The sequence below is a fragment of the Anser anser genome, assembly GCF_964211835.1.
Source record: "Anser anser genome assembly, chromosome: 8".
Lineage (NCBI taxonomy): Eukaryota > Metazoa > Chordata > Aves > Anseriformes > Anatidae > Anser > Anser anser.
Genome location: NC_139728.1, coordinates 20622629 through 20645718, shown reverse-complemented (window position 1 = coordinate 20645718; position 23090 = coordinate 20622629). Strand labels below are relative to the sequence as shown.

The following is a 23090-nucleotide window of genomic DNA, read 5'->3' as shown; positions in this document are numbered from 1 at the left end:
GCTGCTCTTAACACTTACAAGGCCCTGATATATAGCTAAACATTTCTATTTCCATCTGGCACAAAGAGAAGTGACACAGAAGTGCTCCCCAGCCAGTTTATTGCAATTTAATGTAAATCTGTTATAATGCAGCTGATGAAAAGTGCAGTGGCTTCCATGGATGCTGAGAGCTGTGATTGGGTTGTGGCTGTTACACTGTCCTCTGAAGATTTGCTGGGTTTAATTTTACATTACACAGCCATTAGTTGACTGAGATTCCTCGCTGAATCAAGTTGCCAGAATACCTCTCTTCATCATCCTCTCCCCTTTCTCCTCAGTGACCTCATTCACCCAGGTCTCCCATCTCAGTCTTTTGTTTCTTCTTTCTTATTAATTGCAGCCTCCGAATACCTCAATACGGCTAGAGCCATGCAATTGACACCCCGCCGCAAGGCACTATTTTCTCAGCTCTTTAAGTGCTGATACAGTAATATCCCTGCAAATTTTCTGTGTGCTCTTTGTGATCCTCACAGTTTTTGGTGGCCAGACACTGACCCAAAGCACGGCAGCGGTGTCTGCACGCTCTGCGCAGGGGCACGTGAGCCTCCTGTGTCACGTTCAGTACAACTTGTGATTTACGTGTTTCACTGGGTGCTTGCTGCGTAAATATCATTGTGTTTTCTGCTTGGTGTTTTGAATTTTAGTATCTTCAAATGAACCTCCAAAGAAGAAATTCATTTCTTTTATATGGTAGGAGTCAGAGCTCAGCTTTCATCCCTCCACCGCTATTGCAGCACCCGTGATCTCATGGCCTTCATGTACGAAAGCAGTCTTAAACACGTAAGGTGCTGGTTCCCACTAGTTGGTGGTGGTTGAATTACCGGGATCAGAATCTGCCACCCAGCATTGAGGGTTACACTTAGGTAGACCCTTAGGTTTAAAATAAATAAATAAATAAATCTCTTTGTTATTGTTTAGAGCAATAGAATTAAATTCACTAGGATGACTGAACAGTAACAAATTTGGTAAAGCTAGAATGTTGTTGAAGTACTGTAGAAAACACCTGTAAATGACCATTACTCCATTCTGTCGGGGAGATTGTAAAAAATCACCTTCACAATTGAGTATTGTACCACGAACCATTACATATGCCAACTAACCCTTTTTTTTCTTAAGTAGTTTGTCCAGAAGTAGTTGACTGCAATATTTTAAAAAATAGATGTTCCCCTCACTTTTAGCTTATTCCTTTTGGTTTTTCTCCTGTAGACTGAGGAGTTACCCAGGGGAAAAGGTTGGTATCTTTTTGTGGTTGTATTAACCGGTCCAGCCAACTGGATAGGTTAGAGGTGGAAAGCAAAGGTTAATTAGATACAGGCTTCAGATCTGGTACATTATTAACAACGGAGGTCATCTTGTCCAAGATACTAATGCCTTTGTAAATTTGTGAACCTGGAATAAGGCAGCAGGTTGTGCTGGCTTCACCAACCATTCTAAAATGTTTAAGATTAGAGTGTAAATTCTATTGCACAGAGATGATTTAAAAATAACACACAATAAAGAAAATCAGCGGTGAACTTTCTCTTCACAGTAGACTTTGGTGTGGATGCAAATGGCATTTTCTCTGTGTATATTTATGTGTGTCTACAGCACTGATGATTGTGTATAGAGGCTTTGCTGTGGATGTTTACAGAAAAAAATCTTAATTCCAAATACAAATAAAATTTAAAACTGGTAGATGTTTTTTGAAACTTTGTAAGAAATAAAATGATGATAGTTTTTGAGCAAAGTCGATTTATTTCCTACCTGTTCTAAAAGAAACTCTGAATCTCTGAAATGCACATTTATTGAAGCAAAATGATCCAGTACACCTGTTGTCTTCTGTTCTTGCAGCAAGGTGACTACCATACAAAATAATCTTACAATAGTTTTCTAAACCATTTTTCCCTCATCCTACAATAGGAGATACATTTTTAAATTAAAATTAACTATTAATTTTAATACTTTATTTTCTTTCTTCTTTTTATCACAGAGAAAGTCTGTTGTTGCTGTGAGTTTCATTGCAGCATTCCTCTGTCTGATCATCGTTCGTCTCACCAATGAAGTAACTTTCCCTTTGATTCTAAACTGCTTTGGACAAACCAGTGTCAAGTGGATACCATTTTCTAACGGCCAACGGCAGCCTCTGAGGACTCACTATGGATATGTAAACGTGAAAACTCAAGAGGTAAGGCCTCATATCAAAAGTGCAGCAAAATAGACTGGTAAAACTCTCTGATCCCACATAACTTCTTTTCTACTGCCCAGTGTAAAAACTGAAGAAAGGAGTGTGTCTGAGCAAAATGTCTTTTAAAAGTGTGCTACCACTTAAACGACCACTTAATTATTTTAATTTTTGTACTGTCTGCAGTGGATAGAAAAGCGAGCTGACCTCAAAATCATTCTTGGTTACAGTGAAGACTGAGTTTTACACAAGCAAGAGAGTTTTCCAAATGAACTTCCAACCTTCAATCTATACACAAGAAGTTGTCTTGTGTATGTTTGTAATAGAAGTCTTAGGACTTAATTTTGCCTAGGATACTAAAGTAAGACGTAGTTTATCTGTATTTCTGTGTACATAGAAGGAAAAGAGAATAATTTGTGATATGAATGTTTGTAAGTTTAGAAAAGGTATAGAGCTAGAGATTTAGAGGATTTTTCTGAAACTGGGTATTTTCAGTCTATACTTTCAAAATGCTTTTACCTCTAGCTGCCTTGCAAAATACTTTCGTTGGGGTTTGATAAAAGAATATTTTACAAGGACTTCAGCTTTAAACTATCCAGTTGGCAAAATGTCTAATGACAATGTTGATTTTCAGTGGCAGTGGTGCTTTTTCCACAAAATCTTCCCCTCTCTGTCTTTGTGTGTACTATTAATAACAGATGCAAACTTGGAAAATAAATTTGCTAACATGAAAAAAAAAAAACAAACAACTTTCTAAAAGCTCTTTCTCATTAGTTATAGCACTGTCAATCATGATAAATACTACGGGTTCCATTTACTACTAATTTTTATTTATAAAATTGTGATTATTATATTCATGAATCAGACTTATTCAAGTAACAGCTTTTATAGAGAATGAAAATAGTTTACCACATCATAATATTCAGTCCGACAAGTTATTTATTATTTTACTGCTGGAGTGTTAAAAATGAAAATCAGAATGAGAAATGACTGTAGTCTTTAGGAGCTAGCTTCTTTTAAACCTCTTTATCTTTTAATTGTTGTTCATGTAAGATGCATCATTGATTATATTGGAGGCCAAAGTACTTCATCTACAGGGCAGAAAAAGGACAAGCACCAGAAAGGAAATCTGTTCGAGTCAGGGTGAATTCGAGTCCCAGAGAAATGAATGGGAGCTCTGCTGTTGAGTTCAAAGAGGCTAAGGCTTCGTCCAGCATATCTTAAATATAAAAGGTCTGGGAACCCGCTAAAAATGAGAGGGCAGTGTGTTCTGTGTGTCACTGGGTTACGTGATTGCCACAGCCACAGGCGTGGAATCTGAATGAGGCAGAGCTGCCACAGTCACTTGATCACTATCAGTCTGAACTGATAACTGAAGAGGAGAAGAGCATCTAATCCGTTTTTATTAACCATTGCCTTCATCAGAGGTTAGATGTAGCCTGTGGGAGCCTTAATTCATTCTTAAATTTGATAACACGCTTGGAAGTTCTAACAGTAAATGGAAATGAATGTCCTGAAAGTTGGTGTCCAGTACTGATTAGTAAGACATTTGTCTCAATTTAGCTTAGGTCATGAAGGACTCCTTAAACTTAGTAATTTTAGTTGTTTTCCCCCTTGTACTTGTAGATTACATTAATATTTGCTAATTAAAATGATAATGAAGAAACTGAACATGCCCTGCTAATTGTGAATGCACTATCTTCTGCCTTAATTATTCCCAGTGCGAGAGAAGTTTTATTGTGTTGCCCATGTGAAAAGCTTTTACGCAGCTCATGTTCCTAGCCTGCACTCAGATGTTCTCTGTGACTACAATCTATATAACAGATTGCTTTATAAAAGCATGTAAATAAGCACTGGTATACTATTTGTATTAAAATGGCCAGCATTTCTCAGTTGTTCAGAGATTAAAGCCACAGATCTATCATTTCGGTAAGTGTAAGTGCCAAACACATTAAATTTCTGCTCATTTCATAGGATTCGGATATCCTTGCCTAGTGTTTTTATGCTGCTATAGTATGTGAGATAAGCAGAAGGCCCAGGCTGTGAGGGCAGCTAATGCCCCAGACAAATGTAGCCAAGGTTTTTACAAAAAGGAACTGCTACCATCTCATCAGTGGGCAAGGACCAAAAGGTGGGGAAACTATACCATAATGAATTATTAGAAATGTATGTGGTAGAAGGGAAGATAGGAGAGAAGGCTTTTAAAGACATCAATTATGGTTTTCTCTTTTGTTGAGAGAATCTGTGCACGCCCACTGAATGTGTTCATAGTCTTCTAGGGTGTCTTTTGAAGCCTGTCACCCCACTGGGCCCTACATGTCTCCTGCTGTCTGATAATGCTGCCTCCTGTTCCTCACCCACTTGCAGCATCCTTCTTCTTTCTTCACCACTCTCTGTTCTCCTTTACCTGTTCTTCTCAGGCTCCACTCCTGCAGCAGTATGCCTGGCTGCATGCCGTGTGCCAGCTTCTCTGTGTACTAAAATAACACATATGCAAGGTCAGCAAAACAGGGTAATGTATGTGCTTTAGCACCAGCCCAGTCAGTTGTCTAATATTCCTTTCCCATCCCTCCCTCACGTATTTGTTCTCTAAAGGAAAAGGCAAGAGGGAAGAAAAAGGTATCCACTTTTAATCCATGGGAAAAAAAAAAAAAGTTGGAGTTAGGAGTTAATTTCTTTTGGGTAAGGCTGAATAGGATAAGAGCTGGAAACCTTATGAGGTGACGGAAAATCAATTACTTTGGTGGTTAGGGCTAAAATGATCAATGATTTGTATTAAAGAAGGTCAGAAAATATGGTGATATGAACATTTGTACTTAAGTAAAAACCAGTGACATGTATATTATTAGGTATGATCGAAAAAATGCTTTAAAGGCACATTTTGAGTATGTTGTGTATTTGACTTGACAGTATAATTGTATGGAATTCTTATTATTAAAAAGTCTGAAAACATTTTAAGATTACTCTAACTAGATTATATGGGAGTATTTAATATAAACTGCGAAGAGAGAGACATAACTTAATCCCTAATTAGGGCTGTGCATAATACAGTGTTGTTGCTATGGTTTCCTTGATTTGTAGCTATAGCAACAGCTTTAGAAAAACTGACTTTATGTACAGTAAACATACTATATTTGAAGTATAAATAGATGTGAAGTGTTGTACTATACTGGCCCATTATGTCTAGACACATTTTAATTTGACCTTTGAGATATTTCGGAAAGAGATGACTCCTCACCTAGAAAGTTGCATCCCATCCCTTCCTTCCCTGCAAGACAAGAGGATCCCTTAGTTCTCCACAGGGAGATTTCTCCCTTTTCAATGCCAACATCTGGGAGGACTCTCTCAGATTTGAGAGAGATGATGGATGCCTGATTTGCAGTAGTGCTCTCTCACCTAAGTACGTGAATTTCGACCTTACAGTGGAAAGGAGGTGTATGAACGAAATGACCTTTACCATCTTTTCTGTTTCTTAATTCCTCTCTTTTGAACCTCTGGATTTTGGTGATAGGTCCTGAAATGATGAAATCCATCTTTTAAGAAATGCCATGTCTATGGTGTTGGTTACTTTCATCTTATTCCTGGTATTTTTTCGTATAAAATTTAATTTTGATACAACTCCAGAGTGGATATCTAATTGAAGCCTATTATCCTTCGAGTAAACTTCATGCCCCCACCCCAAGCTGATATGATGATACTTCTTGTGTATCAAGAATGGGCAATCAGATAAAAAGAAGCAGGTATAGAAAATATAACCTTCCTCCCTCTTCCATACTACTCCTACTCTACAAAGAGTTCTAGCAAAATTAATGAACACCATGTATTTAAATTGCGGCATTATGACATCAATTTAAAACCCATTAGCAGTTTGAAACTTTATGCTGAGCAAGTCTAATAGTGTTCTTGGATATTTGATTGTGCTTCCTGAAAGGTGAATTTTGAATAGATTTTTATTCTACCGTCAGTATTAAAATAATATAGCATTTTCTTACATACGTAAAATCTGAAATATAGCTGCAATAACACTTGAAACATAATTATAAGAAGTATATTCAAGTACTATACAAAGATTAAAACTGTTCTTGGAAAAGGGTAAGTTCTGAGATGACCTAAAATCCTACATTAAACTGCAGCTGTGAGATCTAATGGCTTAATCTAAAATGAATTCTGAGGGAGAGAAAAGGCTTTGTTTCATGAACATTGAAGAATCTCATAATATAGCGATGAGCACTAGATAAAACGAACAGGCATTGTAGCTGTTATGATTTTTTAACTTCTTTTGTAACTAAAAAAACCGTAAATACTGTGTTGATATTGAAGAAGAAAAAATTGGAGCATATCGCATAGCATTCTGTCCTGGGATCTGGACAGACTACTATACAAGCAATAACTGCTTGCCAGCTGTGGCATGTAGAGCCACATACATATATGAACGTAGAGAACCTTTTTTTTTTTTTCTTTTTACCAGAAGTTCTGTGGTAGAGCTCAACTGAAATGAATGGGGGTTTCCATGAATTTCTATTTAGATGAAATGTCCCAGGTATGAATAAAAGCAAGAAGAGGCTGCAGACCTAATACATGCTTGTGTAGTAATGATAATAATTATTATCAATAAGGTCATTTCATTAAAAAACGTTAACAACAACAAAAACTAACATACAATGAAAAAACATCACTTGAAGTATAGAAGAAAATTAACATAACATGCAGAAATGCAGGCTATGGGATGTGCTCTCAGATCATGAGATAAGGCACACACCATTTCTGCAAGAGCAAAAGCGTAGTTGTCAAGCATGTTAGGAGTAATCATAGGAAGGAGCCGTAGCAATCATGAGAGTCCATGTTCTTATAAAAGTTTAATAGCTAAATTTAAAAATGCACAAAGAAAGCAAAGAATGTGATGGATGTTTTAATATTAGTTTCTTTCCAGATATGGGAAGTCAGCAATAATTTAAAAAGGACTGAAATTGTACTATGAAATACTTGAAATAAGCAAAGCTAGCGATCCGCCTGGGAGGGTTTAGGTTTTGCCTTAGTGGTGGATGCAGAATCACACTTACTATGAAAAGAAACTCATGGAATAGCACTGGGCTTCATTGCCAAAGCAGAAGGTACCAGGCAGTGAGCTTGGATTGGTGCATTCAGCTGCCTTCAGAGATGTTGGTTTTATGCTCTTGCAGGGAAGATTTGGGTCCTAGAGGGACTGAAAAAGCTACATCAAGCGGAACTCCCTGTGACAAAAAGTTGCTTTAGTCTTAATTTCTGACACATTCATGATTTCCATCCTGTCTTTTCCTTTGGGACTTTATTCATTGCTACAGCTTAAGAATTCATAGGGTATTTTGTTAAGAAAAGGTCATTTGCTTTGCTGCCATCTATCATTGATAGCCTTTCTAAGACACAATTTTATGTCAGTTGCTCATTTACATCATTTCAGCTTTAGTAATCTTGTAATCATCACCATCATAATAATAATGGAAGTAAAACTAAACACGCCACATTTTTCTGGATATTTTTCTGCTTCTGCCATATAAATTTTCAGGAACAATTTTTGCTGGAAATATTACAGAAGGATTGACTACATAACATTTTAATGACAACATACTGCTTGTTACACTTCTGAGAGAGATTTGTGTATACATATATTTTTTTTCTCTGTGTTTGCTAACTGTACTGGAGCTCACATTCCCAGCACTGGGAGCTATAGGCACACGCTTGAAAATAAAATTCCTGCCGACGACTTTAACCACTAGGAGCGTATTTTATATTATGGATATGGACCTCACTAAACAAATTATTGCCAGAGTCCCCACTTGCTTCTTCCTCTTTCCAGCACCTTTTTGCCCAGAAGAGCAAACCTTCAGAATAAGCTGCAAGGTCCACCCGGCACCACTCAGGCTGTTATGAACCTACAAGAGGGAAGGGAGCACAGATCATGTGTGTCCTCAGTAGAATAAATCCTGCCAGCTCAGCCTTTTTTCTCTGTATATATGGAACTAGCTTAGGTTTTTAAAGCTGCCACAACTCGGATGGTGTCTCGTGAGGAAAAAGTCAAGTGCCAGGATAAATACATCAAGTATTCTGTACAAAGGAATTAAATCTGCTCCACAGAGCCTGAATGTGATGAGCCAAGCAGTGCTGCCTGCATGGCAGCTCTGCTTTTTCAAAAAACGGCAAAGGAACTTGAGATCGCTATCAGCCAGCAAGCTATGCCATCGAAAGTCAGTCCCTAAAGAGTCTGGTCTGGTAGGAATAAATGTGCACAATGCACAGAGCCCTGAGCTGGGTTGTTCTGTTGCACAGAGCTTACATGTTATACCAGACAAGGTGCCTGCTGTCACAGGTTTGCCATGTACCTTGGTTGTATGTTATTTCCAGAGATTTCTCCCACTTTCTTTGAGATTTTTTTACTGCTGCTGAGGGGAAGGTTTCTGTTAGATAACACTAGTCTCCCTCCAAGGAAGTTCCAGTTGAGCTTTCCATGTGAGGAGCGTGGAGGATGGATGCCTCTTCAAATGAGAGGCACTGTGAAAACTGACTTGAGGATATTTGGGAAACAGAGTTAAGTTTTGCAGTCAGCCAGCATGATAGAGCGATTTCTATCCGTATATTTTGTTTTTAGCCAAATAGCAGAAGGACCAGACGAGATGAATGAAGTATTCTGGGAAGGAAGAGAGCAGGGAGGTTTTATAACAGCTTCTTGAATGAGGCCAGACCACAAGGGGAAGATGTGAAAGGTGGGCTGGCCTGAGTAATAAATGGACAAGAACAAAGCTTACTAACAATCGGGGGAAGGAGAAGCTCACTATAACCTGAACATGCTCTTGAACATGCTCATGAATTCTGTTACCATGATATCATCTCAGCTTTTGTCAATAATATTTGCTAAATGAAGGGCGGACTGGTTGGCATTATTAGCAAGCAAGCTGTCTTGTGTTTCATTTCATCAGCTGAGAGAGCAGTGCTCTGCCATTTACACAATTTCATCCCAATGCTGCTGTTTAAAAATTAAGATGCCTTCATCATAGCAAGTCCAGTGTCAGCCTCCTGTGTTATACCTGGAGTGTATTTCTCAGAGAGATTCAAGGTATGCTTTGCAGCAAAGTGTTCCTAGTTCTGGATGCACTGATAATGGCTAAAGTACGCTCTGTACTGGTGTATAAAATACACCATGGAGTAAAAGCAGCCAGTGAAAATGGAGTTTTGCTCGTATAATTGTTTCTACACAAGGGGCTTCTGCTGGCTATGGCAATCAGGAATTTTAGCTCTTTGAGCTCTTGCCCAGCATAGCTATTCTGGCAGGGATGTGCAGCACTGGGCTGACCTGAGGCTTTTAATACTTCCCTGCAGGGAAGCGGAGCGCCAGCCACAAGCACACAGTCACACATACGTGCATGGGTGTGCATGTAAACACAGCAGCTAGAACTTGCTCAGGAGACAGACTTCTAACAGTGACAATCATGCCAATTGCTGGCTAGTTTTAAAGCTACTGCCATCTTCCTTGAAAGCCTTTGCTTTCCAAGTTTGCTCCCTTGGCCATCTGTCATAGCCTGTGTTTGGCAGCTTCAGGTTCTGCTGCACAGCTCTGTGGATTGCATACATAGTTCTGTCTTTTTATTGTTCTCTGAGTTGGTGGGAAGTTTGTACTGTGAGCCTTTTCTCTTAGGCTTTTTGTTAGATTAAATTGTGAACCTTAAATGCATTTTCATCTGCTAATCTGTGCTATCTGCACTCAGCCTGGGCTGGAACAGGTGGAATGGTGTAGCTGCTGCATAGAAAGAAATGAGCTCAGAGACCCTCTTAGAGCAGATGCAGATTGTACCAGCAAAAAAAAAAAAAAAAAAAAATTAAAAAATTGCTTTTCTTGGGATAGCCTCCTTTGTCTGGCTAAATACGTTAATTCATACTACCAAAAATGTGTTATTTGGTCTGTAAGAGATCCTGTACGACTGTTTATCTTAAACCTCATGTTCCTTACTGGCATAACTGTGCTGGCAGCGTGTGCGTTATAGAGTTTTACTTGATATAGTTATGCTGTATGTAACAAGGAACTAAGTTTTCTGTGAGCATAGCTATAGCTGTAATTTTTGCCTGTCTATTCATCATAAATCATTTTTGCACTATCTCTCTACCAATAAGTGATATCACTACTAACAATGAAAAGTTCGTGGTAAATCGTGTCCATGGGGCTGCACCCTAAAAGGAAAAGCAATTCAGTCTGGGGAGGGATGGGAAGAAAATGAAGTTTGGTGTTTATTTGCAGTATTTCTTTCTTCCATCTGTATCTTCACCCTCCCCGTTTGATATATTTGTCATATTCAGCTAGTCAGAGATTACAGTAATCTGTTTCTTCCTGTCATGCAGGAAAACAGTTGAGTTGTCCATTAGATGAATAAATACAGTTTTAAATGAAGTTCCCCCAACCAGTGCAAAGAAATTACTAGAGTGATTTTGGGATTGTCCACTTAATAACAACAATTCATCCTCCATTTTTTTCACCCACCCCAGGGGTGCACATTACTGCCTTCACCTTGTTCATACCAGTTCAATCCCCTTTTCCACAAGTAATAGCATCATTTTTTCGAAGTACAGCTTCTTGAGCTTGTCTTTAAGAGTCTCTTGTAGCTAGGACCCAGAGTTTTGGATTTGAAAGTGATGAAAATGTCACGGGTCTTGGATCAATATTTCTCCAGGGGGTAGAACCAGCTTGCTCCATTTAGGGACTGCAAAGAATTCTCAAGGGCTTTTTATTAATATTACACCAGCTAAAGTACAAGTTGGTTTGGGTTGTTTTCCCTGGTTCTAGTTCAATGATGCTACCACTCTCCCTCCCTCCCGCCTTTTGAGTTCTTGTGCCTAGAATTCAAGTTTGTAAAGAAAAAATATCGTTTCTGGAGCACATCTCATTAAAAAAAAAAAAAAGTATTTTCCTAAGCTTTTTTTTCAGATCTATTTAGACTCCTATGAAATGCCTGATTGCAGACACAAAAGTCACCCCAAAGTAGTGCCAAGGTTTGTACACTGAAAAGCTCAGGTCAGCACTGGCAAATATTCTATAACAGAAATTAACCATAAAGGTGAAGGACAAAGTTTGGCCTTTAGTTAAAAACAATAACCTGCTATTTGATGACATACAGTATATTATAGAATTGATCAATGACTGATGATTTTGTTCTCTGATGATTTTGTGTAATTAGTTTATTTCTTTGTTAACATTTTCTAGCTTAAAGTATGACTTCTCATGTCATCCTGTTTCTAGAATGTAATATCTATCCTATTTCCTGTTCGCTCTTCCCTTTTGGATCCAGTGCACATTGTCCAGAACTGCTGATTTCTTCCTTCAGCCTACGTCCTCTCCAATTTGGCTTGCCCTTCACTGCCCAAAATGTCTTTCATTAAGTCGTCAGAGTACCTCTTCTCAGAAAATGTATTACCATTTAGGACAGCTTCTAAGGCACAGCTCGGAGATTTGGGGAATGGGGTCTGTTCTTAACGAGCCAGCTACTGCTGCATTCTGTGTAAGGTTTGTTTCCTGAATGGATTCAAGGTGTAGCCCCAAGATGAATGCATTATATTGATCCAGTCTTCAGGTGACAGGCTTTTGAAAAGGAACCAGGAATAGATTTCAAACCAGAAGAACCCATGGCAAAATTGTGTCTCAGCTCAGGGCTCACATGCATTTTTAAGTTTTTTTTTCCAATGTCTTTACAAGTACAACTTCTTTCTCAAATGGGATGAATCTCTAAAAAGTTTATTTGCAGCCATGTAGGTGTCTCCCAAAGGCCTAGAATGGGCACTTTTCAGTGTTTTCAAGGCTAAATAGGCTCTCTGGTGAGAAGGCAGAGAAATGTAATTTTCTCAGACACGTATCAGATGGTGTTTCTTCATTGATCCTCTCTGTGGCAGAGCTCTAGGCAGTCCCACAGGAGAATGTCTTGGGGATAGAGGGAAAGTCCGATGGGATCCCCCATTCAGGTGAGTCCTGGAACTGTTCTATTTGTTTCTGCTCCAGCTGGTCCTTGGTGTTGAATATGCCATGTCATCACCAGCATCTGTGACAGCTGGAGCTGCTGGTACCATTACTATAATGCAGATACCGATATTTAGCTTTGACCTGCTACTCAGAAGAGAACAGGCAGAGGAGCAGGCTGGAACATGTGAGAACTAGTCTCAATTTCTGTTCTGCTGCTGGCCTGGACCCAAGTACTTTCTCTCTTCACTGCTTCAGCTTCCTCATGTTTGTGAGAGCAGGGAGTGTTCCCAAATCAAGTCGCTTCTGGTAAAATGCAAGAAGCGAAGTGGTGGGTTCAGTCAGATTGAGTCTCCTTGCAAAATGCTGGGGGATCCACTACCCCGATATATTATCACTTATTGCCAGTGCATTACTGTCCGAACACTATTATAAGAACAAGAACAAAAATAATCTTTGCACTGTACTAATGCTTTATTCTGATCGACAAAGGACAAGGCAGTGCAGGTACTGTGACAGCAGTGTTGGCAGACATTGTATAATGATATATAGCAACTTGCCTAGGCTGCCATTAGTTTTTGCATGAATTCTGTCTGTCTTTGATAAGCATGTGTAACTCCTAATAAATTATTTTGGAGCTGAGCACAAGAATCAAGGAGAAATGGACTTCTGTAAATATGGAGACTGGTGATAGCTGAAAATGAGAAGGTAAAATTGACAGATAATTGTAGATGAGAAGTCATTTTCAAGCAATGGATGAGAGTGATATTGCTTCCTGTTTAAAATGACGAGTTGCCTCTGCTGGGCACAATGCCAGGTAAATTCTGTCATGAAATCTAAAACATTCGCTATGTTCAGGCTGCTGGCAATCATGTAGGAACCAACATTGTGGGGCTCCTTCCACTCGCTGTTAAATGGCTTGCTCCTATTCTGGTGGGTGTTAGCCAGTGCTCGTTTCCTGGGGAAGAAATGGCCTTCTGTGAGGTCATTTATCTGAATGCTGCAGAAATCTTCTTCTGCAAACCTGACTATTATCATAACAGAGTCCTTAAAAAACTAAAATTATAGTGACACTCTGAGGTTTCTGAGATTAGTGTCTTCCTTTAAGGCCTCTATTTCCTCTGGTATTACTTCCAGTCCTGTTCACTGAAACTGCAGTGCATGTCTACCATGAATAGCATGAATAATGCATCTATTTTTCTGCTACTTTCAGTGTGCTAAATAGCAACATACACAAAAACTAAAATCTAGAGCTGACAAAAAATAATTGGCTGCTCATCTCCCTGCTAGTACGTGATTGAGCCGTATTCTACATTAACTCAGGTTGTAACCTGTTTGCTTTCATATTTACCATTTTTGGGCCTTTGCCCACATCCCTTGGAAGATCCCGCGCTGGACTAACAGTTCACCACTTCAGTTTGTCCTCACAGACTGAGATATGGAAAATACTACAGCTGTTTATACCTCTTTCTTTCCTGCTTCCTTAAAAATAAATGTTTCCACTTCTCATTCTCTTCTTTCTTCCAGTGTAAACAGATGCTTCCAGATTCACCTTTATCACCGTGTTATCAAGCAAATCTCTCCCTTATTTTTCCTAATTCATGCATAGCAGCGGTCTACCTGCTTCTCACATCTCAGCTATCTCAGCTTCTCAGAACTCTGAATGGGATTCAGCTGTAATGAGGGAGCAGACGACATATCATTACCTCTGCTTCTAGATACCAAATTACCCGGGATTTATTTTTCCTAAAACATCTTGGACATCTTTTGCATGAGATGAATTACTTCACAGTTTCCCAGGATGATGCCCAGCTGGGTACTTCCCTCATGCTTTTCCACTCTCTGTAAATGCCGTTTATTTTCTACCGGAGAACATTTGTAAAGATAAGGCAGATTTAACAAGAAGATCGCAAAGATTTGTGTTGTATGAGGCCAATTAAAAAGGGTTTAGAACTTAAAGGCAAAGTGTTTTTTGTTTGTTTGTTTGTTTCAGTCCAGATGAGCAGTTTGAGTTGTTGTTGAAAATAAGATTTTGGGCCATTTTTCCCTTCAGTTTTCATTAGCATTCTTGCAGTTTAAATGTTTTTGTTCATTTGAGGAACAGTTTTCATAATGGAGTGTGCAAGATATGCTAAGAAATTAGCTGTTCATTTTATGTTCATAAACACTTGATTTCTACGTATATTTATAGTTCTTGTACTTTTGGATTACTTATGCAATTATCTAGGAAGTTGTATTCTGGATTCCTGAAAATCAGTCTTTTTTATCAATCTTTGCTAAATCTGAAAGTGCATCTAGTAATTCCCCTTCACTCACTAAATGTCATCTTTCTTTGAAAAATCTAGTTTGTCTGGCAACATCTTTATAAACATAAATATAATTTTAGCAACCACATATCACTAACAGGCATTTCTACATTAGATGTGACTGAGTAGATGATATAGTGTAATACTTCTTAAAATCTCTTTAAATGTTTAAATTACTAGAGGATTTAGGAATGCAGCGTTTTTGTTTCTTTCCAATATGAGTGTCTCGGTACATAACCCTTAGTTATTTCTGGATGCAATGAGGTATTTGTCTATGTAAGAATGTCCTGGATTTCTACTACTTTCTATGTATTTGAGATGGGAAAATCTTAAAAAATAATTAAAACCCCAACAATGTGTTCTGCACAGAGGTAGAACTATTATTTAATGACTTAGAGGATGTGGGAAGGGCAATGTGTTCTTGATTGCTTGTGTGTTCTGCTCCCAGTATCACTGGAAATGAAGCCCCAGGTTCTCATGCCTTGTGGAACATGCGTGTGTCTGTACGGCTCTCTTCCTGTTCACTAGATTTGGTATTTTGTCTGATTCATACCCAAATTCTGTTGCCCTTTGCAAAGCACTGCTCACAGCTTCCTGCAATAGTTTAAAAGCAGAGGTGACTCAAACGAGTTCAGGAAACATCCATATATCAACAGCTGTTATACTCAACCCTGTGCTCAGCGATATTTTAAAAATCCATATTTTGCACCATTGTAACTAAACTGTTTATGGGAGTCAGTGATATTTGTGGTTGTAATATAAATCCTACTATGAAAGGATGCCTGGTTTCATTTGCAGCAGAAAATGAGCTTGACATGAGCTTTGGTCTATAGGTAATAGGTTCTTGAAGGCTCTGAGAGGTACTTTCAGCAAAACGTTAATCTGGCAAATTGGTGGAAGTCCAATCCACAAATGCACCCTTTTTTGTAATATGCAGTTGATTGTAACAATTACAGATGCTATTTAATGGCACCATCCTTAAATTTTCCACTGTGATACTACCTAGAGAATTTGTTACTGATGAAATCATTATAGAGTTATAGGAGTGAAATAGGTTGCTACTGAAATTGCTCTCAAAATCTAATTGTAACTTCACTGGAATTTTTCCCATGCTGGATATTAAGTATATGCATATTTTTTTATTTTTACAGAAGTGGTGTTTTTATTTGTATGCCTAATTTTATTTCACTCTCAACTGTGTATATATTAGGTTTGGCTTCTTATTTTCAGTTGTGGTGAAAGATAGCTTTAGTCCAGTTTGCCTTTCAGCTGATTTTCTTCCATTCTTATTTTACTTGTCACACGAATGAATAAAGCAGCATATTTCTTTCCTTGCAACCTGCCTAGGATTACTCAAATTAACACAAAGAAGAGCCGTATTTTATCAATACCTGAAAAGATGCAACTCCTCTCAATTTCCTTTTGAGAGCTTCTTTGGGAAGAAAATCATGCTGCATTATTTCTTGCCTACAAAGCAATTCAGATTTCTATTAATTATTTTAATCAAATCTCTTTTTGTACCCAGAAGTTTCTTGGCTTGCGATTGTCCCTCATCTTCGGTTCTGACAGTGTCTGAATAAAAAACAAGAGCAGAAATCCTCTAGCTTGGTCATAGCCCATGAAGAATGGTTGGAATCCTTGCTCCGAAGGGAGGGTTTCTGTGACTGCCCGTGTTCCCGGTGTGCAGTGCACCGTCCTTTCATGCCATCCTGTATTGTTCTAGCTCTTACTGAAGATATTATGTGATATCTCACCACTTTCAGAAAGACAGCCTGACATCCATCATTAGCTGAACCATTCTTTCTTTCTGCTCTTGATCTTACAATATAGATTTATCCTATGAAAGCTGAAAAAATGCTTGTGTCGGTTCATCAGATTCTCTCCCTGCGGTTGCAGTGCTGGGGCACAGAGGGAGTAGATGGCCACCAACTGCCACCTTTGACGCCAGCCATAGACTGAATTTGTCTGCTGGGCTCAGAAGAAAATGGTGTAGAAATAGCTTTTCTTTAATTTCCCATACTCTTATGTTTCTTGCATTTTTGCTTCTCCCTGAAGCGGCAGACTGGATGAATGATTCTAACTTAATTTGATAATTATTGCTGCAAATTTCCCTTTAGGAAACTTGAAATTCACAAATCCATGTTTCTAAATACTTACAGTATATTCTGCATTTACACAAAATGTATTACTCTACATTTGTACTGATTCCTCTCATTGTGCCTAGAAGTATGCTACCCTGCCTCCTAAACACGGGAAGCTTTGCAAAGCAAGGAGGGCAATATCATCTCCATTGTTTGGAAAGCCCCGTGGATTTCTATTATTTTGCTTAACAATTGCTTCCAAAGAACCTGATAGCAGAAGCTATTTGTTAGGAGCAAATATTGTGAAGACCATTGTGCTTATGTCCTACTGTGGTGAAAATTACCATGGGATTGTTACCTTTCACCCAGGTGGTCCCCACTGATGGGCAGAAATGACCTTGATTTAATGGCTCATCTGAAGGCAGACAGCTCTAACTGTGCAACGCTGTCCCCCAAAAGCGCTGCTGCAGCATCAGCATTGGATGTGAGCCCATGTCTCAGTCAGAGCTGCGCATCTCTGACCTTCCAGCACAGAGGCAATGGTGCTGCCAGCTGTGTTATGCTGACAGGCAAAGGACTTTGTTTTGATATCCAGAAGTAAAGAAATTGAGCTAAACACACACACTGACTTCTACTGCTGGAAAAAAAAAAAAAAAGTGGCAATAAACCTCAGCCAATCTTACCTTCAGTTTCTAAATTATTTTGTTTTCCAGGTTGCTTGGAGTAATTTTGCTTCATTAACGTGGCTCTGCAGCATGATCTATTTGGATTTTCTCACAGAATGAGTTCTTTTAGCTGAATAAAAGCCTTTTGAAAAACCTGATTTATGTCACAGTCACAGCATTAAATAGAGCAATTCTGGTTCGGTGGTGAAGTTCTGGGGTCAAGGTCCATGGTCTGCATTTTCTAAGTGCCGTGCATGGATTTGCATGCACACAGCTCACATTAGCACTACGTGTGGCCCCTGTGCAGCACTTTGGGAATGTAGCCCTCAATAGAAAAGATATTTACGGCAGTGAAGCTCGTGTTGGGATATATGAACAGCTGTGCTCCAAGCAGAAAACACACATCTGAAGTAAGACAAGCATACTGAAAATTATGTCCTGGCAGTTAACATTTTTATTTGTACACACTGCTATGCAAAACTGAAAGGAAATATCACTCTTTCAGGATTAATATGTTCTGCAGAGCTAATGGGAGAACAACCTGTCTTCAGAAACGATTTTGTCTGATTTTAAATTTTTTCCCTGCAGTTCCTGTAGTGTTCATATAAAAGAAATATAATCAATAAGAAAAACTTCTGTCACTTTGCTAGCTATGTTTTACTAGCAGTGAGATGACCTCTTTATACTTTTGAGTATATTTACACAGATTTTTAAATTTTACTGTCTTAAATTACCTTTTCTAATATCCCAGCACCTTCAGGGCATGGGAACAGAGCACGTGAGAAAATCTTTCTCCATCATTCCCCTGTAGGATCCCTGCGTTTGGATTTATTATGTCTAGAGTTGACTGGTAGCTAAACCCACATTAAATTAGAAGGACTTTGCAAAATGCAGCTTAGTTCATTTTAAGTTTCACGTGTTGGTGCCGCAGGTTCTCCCTCCATGGATGCTGGGAGCTGAGGAGCTGCTCTGCGCTCGCTCCCCGCAGGGCGATGCCGGGAAGGTTGGCGGTGCAACTCCGCTCCTCTCCATGTACGGGGAGCAAACGGGGAATGACATTTCTCTAACGAAATGGACCACGCTAATACTTTGCCTTCTCACGCTGTTTTACTTGGGGAGACCTCTGAGGCTCTTTTCCAATAGCAGTAGTGTAACAAGTGCATGCAGTTCTTTCTGAGGTTAAGAATCGATCCCATTTTGCAGCCTGGGAAAACGAGACCTTGAGGTTGCTGTTTACCTGAGACCACAAAGGAAATCGGCAGCAGGCCAGGCCAAAATTTGGACTTCCTGAGTCCGAGGCCACCGTTCTGACCTCTAGGTCTTTATTTCATGGTGCCCGTGGGGCTTGTATGTCCAGCAAACAACTTGTGTTCTCTAAAGGAGGCCTGGTGAGTGAAAGGCCCAAATAGCAATTTAGAACATAGTCTTATTAAATACGTCTTATTTAGGTATTTATTAAGTACTTATTTATTCAGTAGGTATTTATTAGGTACTTATTTATTCAGCATATACTGAATTTTGGAAGATAGGTGCATGTTAGGCTCAAAAATTTGGATGCTTCCTTAATATGAATATTTTATTTTTTAATGACATGTTTGTTGATTGGGGAAAATACATTATTTTTACTAGAGCTAGTTGGAAAAATATTTTTCCTAAAACCAATCTTGAGGTTATAATGAAAGAAGAAAAATAGCATGCCTACTAAAGCTGAGGGTGGTATTCTGCTACTGCCATATTCCTGAAAATGCTGAAAATGCCTGAAATCTGTGTAGCGGACAGGAAGGTTGTGGCCCTGCCATGGGCAACAGAGGTGTCATTCTCGTGCTGTGAGCAGATTTCCTTCTTTTTTGGTATGATTATGTATCTTTGAAGCTGACATAATGCTAATAGGGCTTCAAAGTCAAGATTCAGGAATTGGGATATGCCATAACTAAAATCACCTGTCCACTTCTGATTCAGACTTCTGTGATGTATTCATGGCTGTGCATGGTGGAACAACTTCAGCCTCATTCACTGTCCGGATTTCACCATTTCTGGTGTCAGCTGGAAATGTATAAAGAAAGTTTCTAGGACTGCTGCTTAATTTGCTGAATAAAGGCAATGTGTGAAGGAGACAGGACGTTACGGGAATGGAAGGCGAGGCTGCAAGAGTTCAGCATTAATGCTGACAGTCTCTGTTCCAGAATTTCTGTATGATTCCAAACTAATCAAGCCATGCCTTTTACTAATTGTGTGTTGTTTACTTTCTGAATGCTTAGTTTGAGACCCTTGGGTCTGATTTATGAAGCACTGATCTTTCACAGAGATAGCTCAAGTCAACGGAAATTATTTGAATATACAAATTAGCAAAGAATTTTAATTGCCTCGGATTCTGTCTGTCAGTGAATGTGCACTTCTAGATTTAATTTACAACTTTCACCTTAATTTGTCAGAACCCTTCTGCTGAAGAGGGTTAATACAATCTTCTCCTGTCTCTCCTTAGAAAGGTAGTTGAGGAGTGAGGAGCTACTAGAATTAAAGTGCTGTACACCAGCCCAGGCAGAAATTAATAAGTCTCAGAGCAGGGTGTGAATAGTGCTCAATAAATGAGGCATGGGGACACATTGAATAATAACAGGAAAACAAAGGCATTGAGTAGCAGCTCGTTATGCCAGTCACTGCAGGCAGGGGTCCAGTGGAAAAAATAGTAGGTGGTTGGGTAATTAAAGGCAGTATCATAACGTGTGCACACAAGGTTGCCCAATTAGGGCTGCACAGCAACCTTAATTCTGACACTTGCCTAAATTTTCAATGCTTGATTTTACGCATTTAATGTTCTCTAGCATATTTTTGGTGTATTTACATATAGATGCTCCCCATAGCCTCGTTCATTGCCATGCTGTTAATTAGGTAGAACTACTGAGCAGTGCAGTTAGTTGGATAAGCAGGGCTTTGCAGTGAGCCTCGCGTGGCACGCTGCAGAGCAGAAAACTTCAGGCTGTCAGAGCTCTGAAGGCCTTACATCGGTGGTGATGAATTTGTTTTCTTTGCTTAATTATTTTTAAGTTAGTGATGTTTTTAGCGCATAATCATTTCCAGTCTCTATCCTTAAACTGTTCCATTATTTCTACTTCTGCTCCTACATTTATTCTTCACGGCTTATTGATGATGGTATGGTTGAAACATCTTTTTAATGAGAATTGTGTTCCTAACGCTCTTCTCCCTGGAGTCTGAGTAGTCTTTAGCTATGGCCCTTATTTTAGAAGATAATTTTATTTCATCCGTTTCTCCTGTTGCAAAAATATTATCTGGAACCAGACGATTTTGGTTCTGAAGTGCAGCTTTCTAATTGGCATCATCTGCTTGTACGATTTGGAACTTTTCAGAATACCAGTGAAGAGTGATAACCATGAAAATGGAAAAATGGAGAGACTGGAACAAGAGAAGGATGGACAGGAAAGTAAAAAGGTTTATCCAGACTTCTGTCTTATGCATGCAAATAAATTGTTTCAATGCTTCAGTGATGCTGCTCTCCTGTGCCCTGCCCATTGGGTAAGATGGGATTGCACGCGCGTATAGTAAGTGGGCTACATGAAGTAGGATGCTGTTTTTCTGAAAAATGCCCTCAGCTGATAAGGAGTATGTTCAGCGGTTGAGCACAGGCTTTGTTCCCTGTGCTCCTCTGTGAGGAGAGATGCCTGGATGTCTGTTGTCAGAGGCTGGGTCCCCCTTCCCAACCTGTCAGAGCAATGGCTGAACGAGGGGGTGTTTGGATTGCAGGGTGCCAAACAGAGAGCCACCGTTGGTAGTGTGTGTTCCTGAAGGCACACCCTTTGCTCCAGTATGTGGCCACCTTCACAGTCTTGTACCTAAGAGTGTGCAGTCAGGTTTATTAGTAAAACCACATTTTTATATTCTTACTCATGATAAATCTATCTTCATATCAAAGGGACAGCTGGTGATGGTAGGTGATCTTCAGCATCAGTAATAGTGTCAAAATACAAACCAAAGTGATATGTTTAAGATTAGAAAGCCCGAAAAACTCAGCCTTTTTTCATCTGCTCTCTCCACAAACTTGTAACTCAATTATTTTCCTCCCCTTTTCTAAGAATTTGCCTGAAATAAAAAGCTGTCATGATGGGGACAAGAAATCATGAATAGAGGTCTCTGCATTACATATCAAGCCTTGCAGATGTCATCTACAGAGCACTATTTGTATTTTTTTTCCAGAACCAATATTTCATGGACTTAGTCAGATGTGCTGTAATGAAACACTGATGCACAGGAATGAAGGGATCTTTTTTTTCTCCTATAAGGAAATGAGTTTTAGTACACTAATGGAAGAACAGAAGTGTAGTATAGTTTTTAAGTGATTGAAAATAAGCTGCAAGTGCCCTTTTACCTGCACTTAGTACTTAATATGTATTTTATTTTTCATTTGAAATTGTCTTTAGTTGCATCTTTTCCTTTTGGTTGTTTAGCATTCAGGAATGATACATTAAAAAGTCTCTAAGACCCTGAAAGCCTCTCACAAAATACCTAAAGTAGTAGTGAAAATAGATGGCTACCTCTGAAATTATATTGACTCCTTTATTGCAACTTTTATATCTGTTTTACCACATTTTTATAAAGCTTTCCATTCTTATAAAACTCTCTTATAGAAACTATATGGAAATCATTTGGCAATGAATTATGCTATAGCATAGCCTAAAATTATTATTTTATCTTACATTGTGAAGTCCTTTGGCATCTTTTTATAAGACTCAGGCTGGGAGATGTTCTGACACTCTTGAAGTACACGTAAGTTACGGAAGCTTTGCAAATCCTTTGTTATTTTGATATACAGCAGTACTATTTTTGAGCATCATATCTGGATGTTGTGACACATTTTTCACTTTTATAGTTACTGATTTGTGGAGTCGCATATTCCTGTAACACCTTGTTCACGTGAATTAGAATTAGGAACACAGAGAAGTGTATGTAGATGATCAGGTGATAGCAAATGCAGATGGAAAGTCAAGCCGAAGGACATGCAAAGTACTAAGTACTTATCCAAAAGTTATGACATCTGCTATGCTGCATTCAGGCTTCTTCAAAAAGCTATTCTTGAAGCATCTGAATGTTTTCACCCTCGGTTGTTTAAAACTTGGCACCTCAGGTAGCTTGGTACTATTTAGTGCTGGACAGAACGTACCTCTGTGAGATCTTTTTTCTCTCTGGTACTTGCTTAGCAAAGCACTTCAGCTCATGCTTGGCACCAGATGTATTTAACAGGGGCCTCATCCAAAACCAGATAAAGACATTGATTTTTCATGTGTTTTGGAACAGGTCCCAAAGCATTTAAGCACATGTTAAATTCTATATTCACTGAATTACCTCCAATTTGTAATAGATAAAATTTTAAAGGGAGATAGTCAGTGGGTGTACACTGAAGGCAGTGAAGCTGTATTCCCTCAGTTCTCTTCCCCCCACTCCTCCCTATTTTTTTTAAAAACAACTTGCTTCTACCACAGTCACATGATTTTGGTTGATTTTCTGCTGTATTTTTCATCCACGGTAAACTTAATTGCAAATAACACGACTCCAGCTACTTAGTGAAGTATCTCTAATGTGGTCCTACTCTGACAGTTTCAGAAAGTAACATCTATTGAAAATATATTGCACAGATTTCTTAATGTATTATTTATCATCATCTCCAAACCCTTCCTTGTTCTAGATGTTGTGCTGTTCATTCCTTTCTTTTATGATTTAGTCTGTATGATTTTTACTACTACCCAGTCTCAGGAGTTCACATGTTAACATACCATTCCTGATCCCCTTTGTAAAGCATGGGTTTCACCTGTGAGAATCAACCTGTGTGTGGCCTTAACATATTTTGATTTATGGGAT

General features: G+C 38.9%; 1 protein-coding gene across 9 annotated transcripts in view; it reads left to right on the top strand.

Annotated features, from left to right (window-relative positions):
* Positions 1-23090, top strand: part of ST6GALNAC3 (ST6 N-acetylgalactosaminide alpha-2,6-sialyltransferase 3) — a 239071-nt gene that overhangs the window by 115773 nt on the left and 100208 nt on the right. For all 9 annotated transcript variants that reach the window (XM_083846532.1, XM_083846534.1, XM_083846538.1 and 6 more), the window contains exon 2: positions 2009-2203. In XM_083846532.1, the coding sequence (XP_083702658.1) occupies positions 2009-2203 (195 nt within the window). The remainder of the gene's footprint in view (positions 1-2008; positions 2204-23090) is intronic.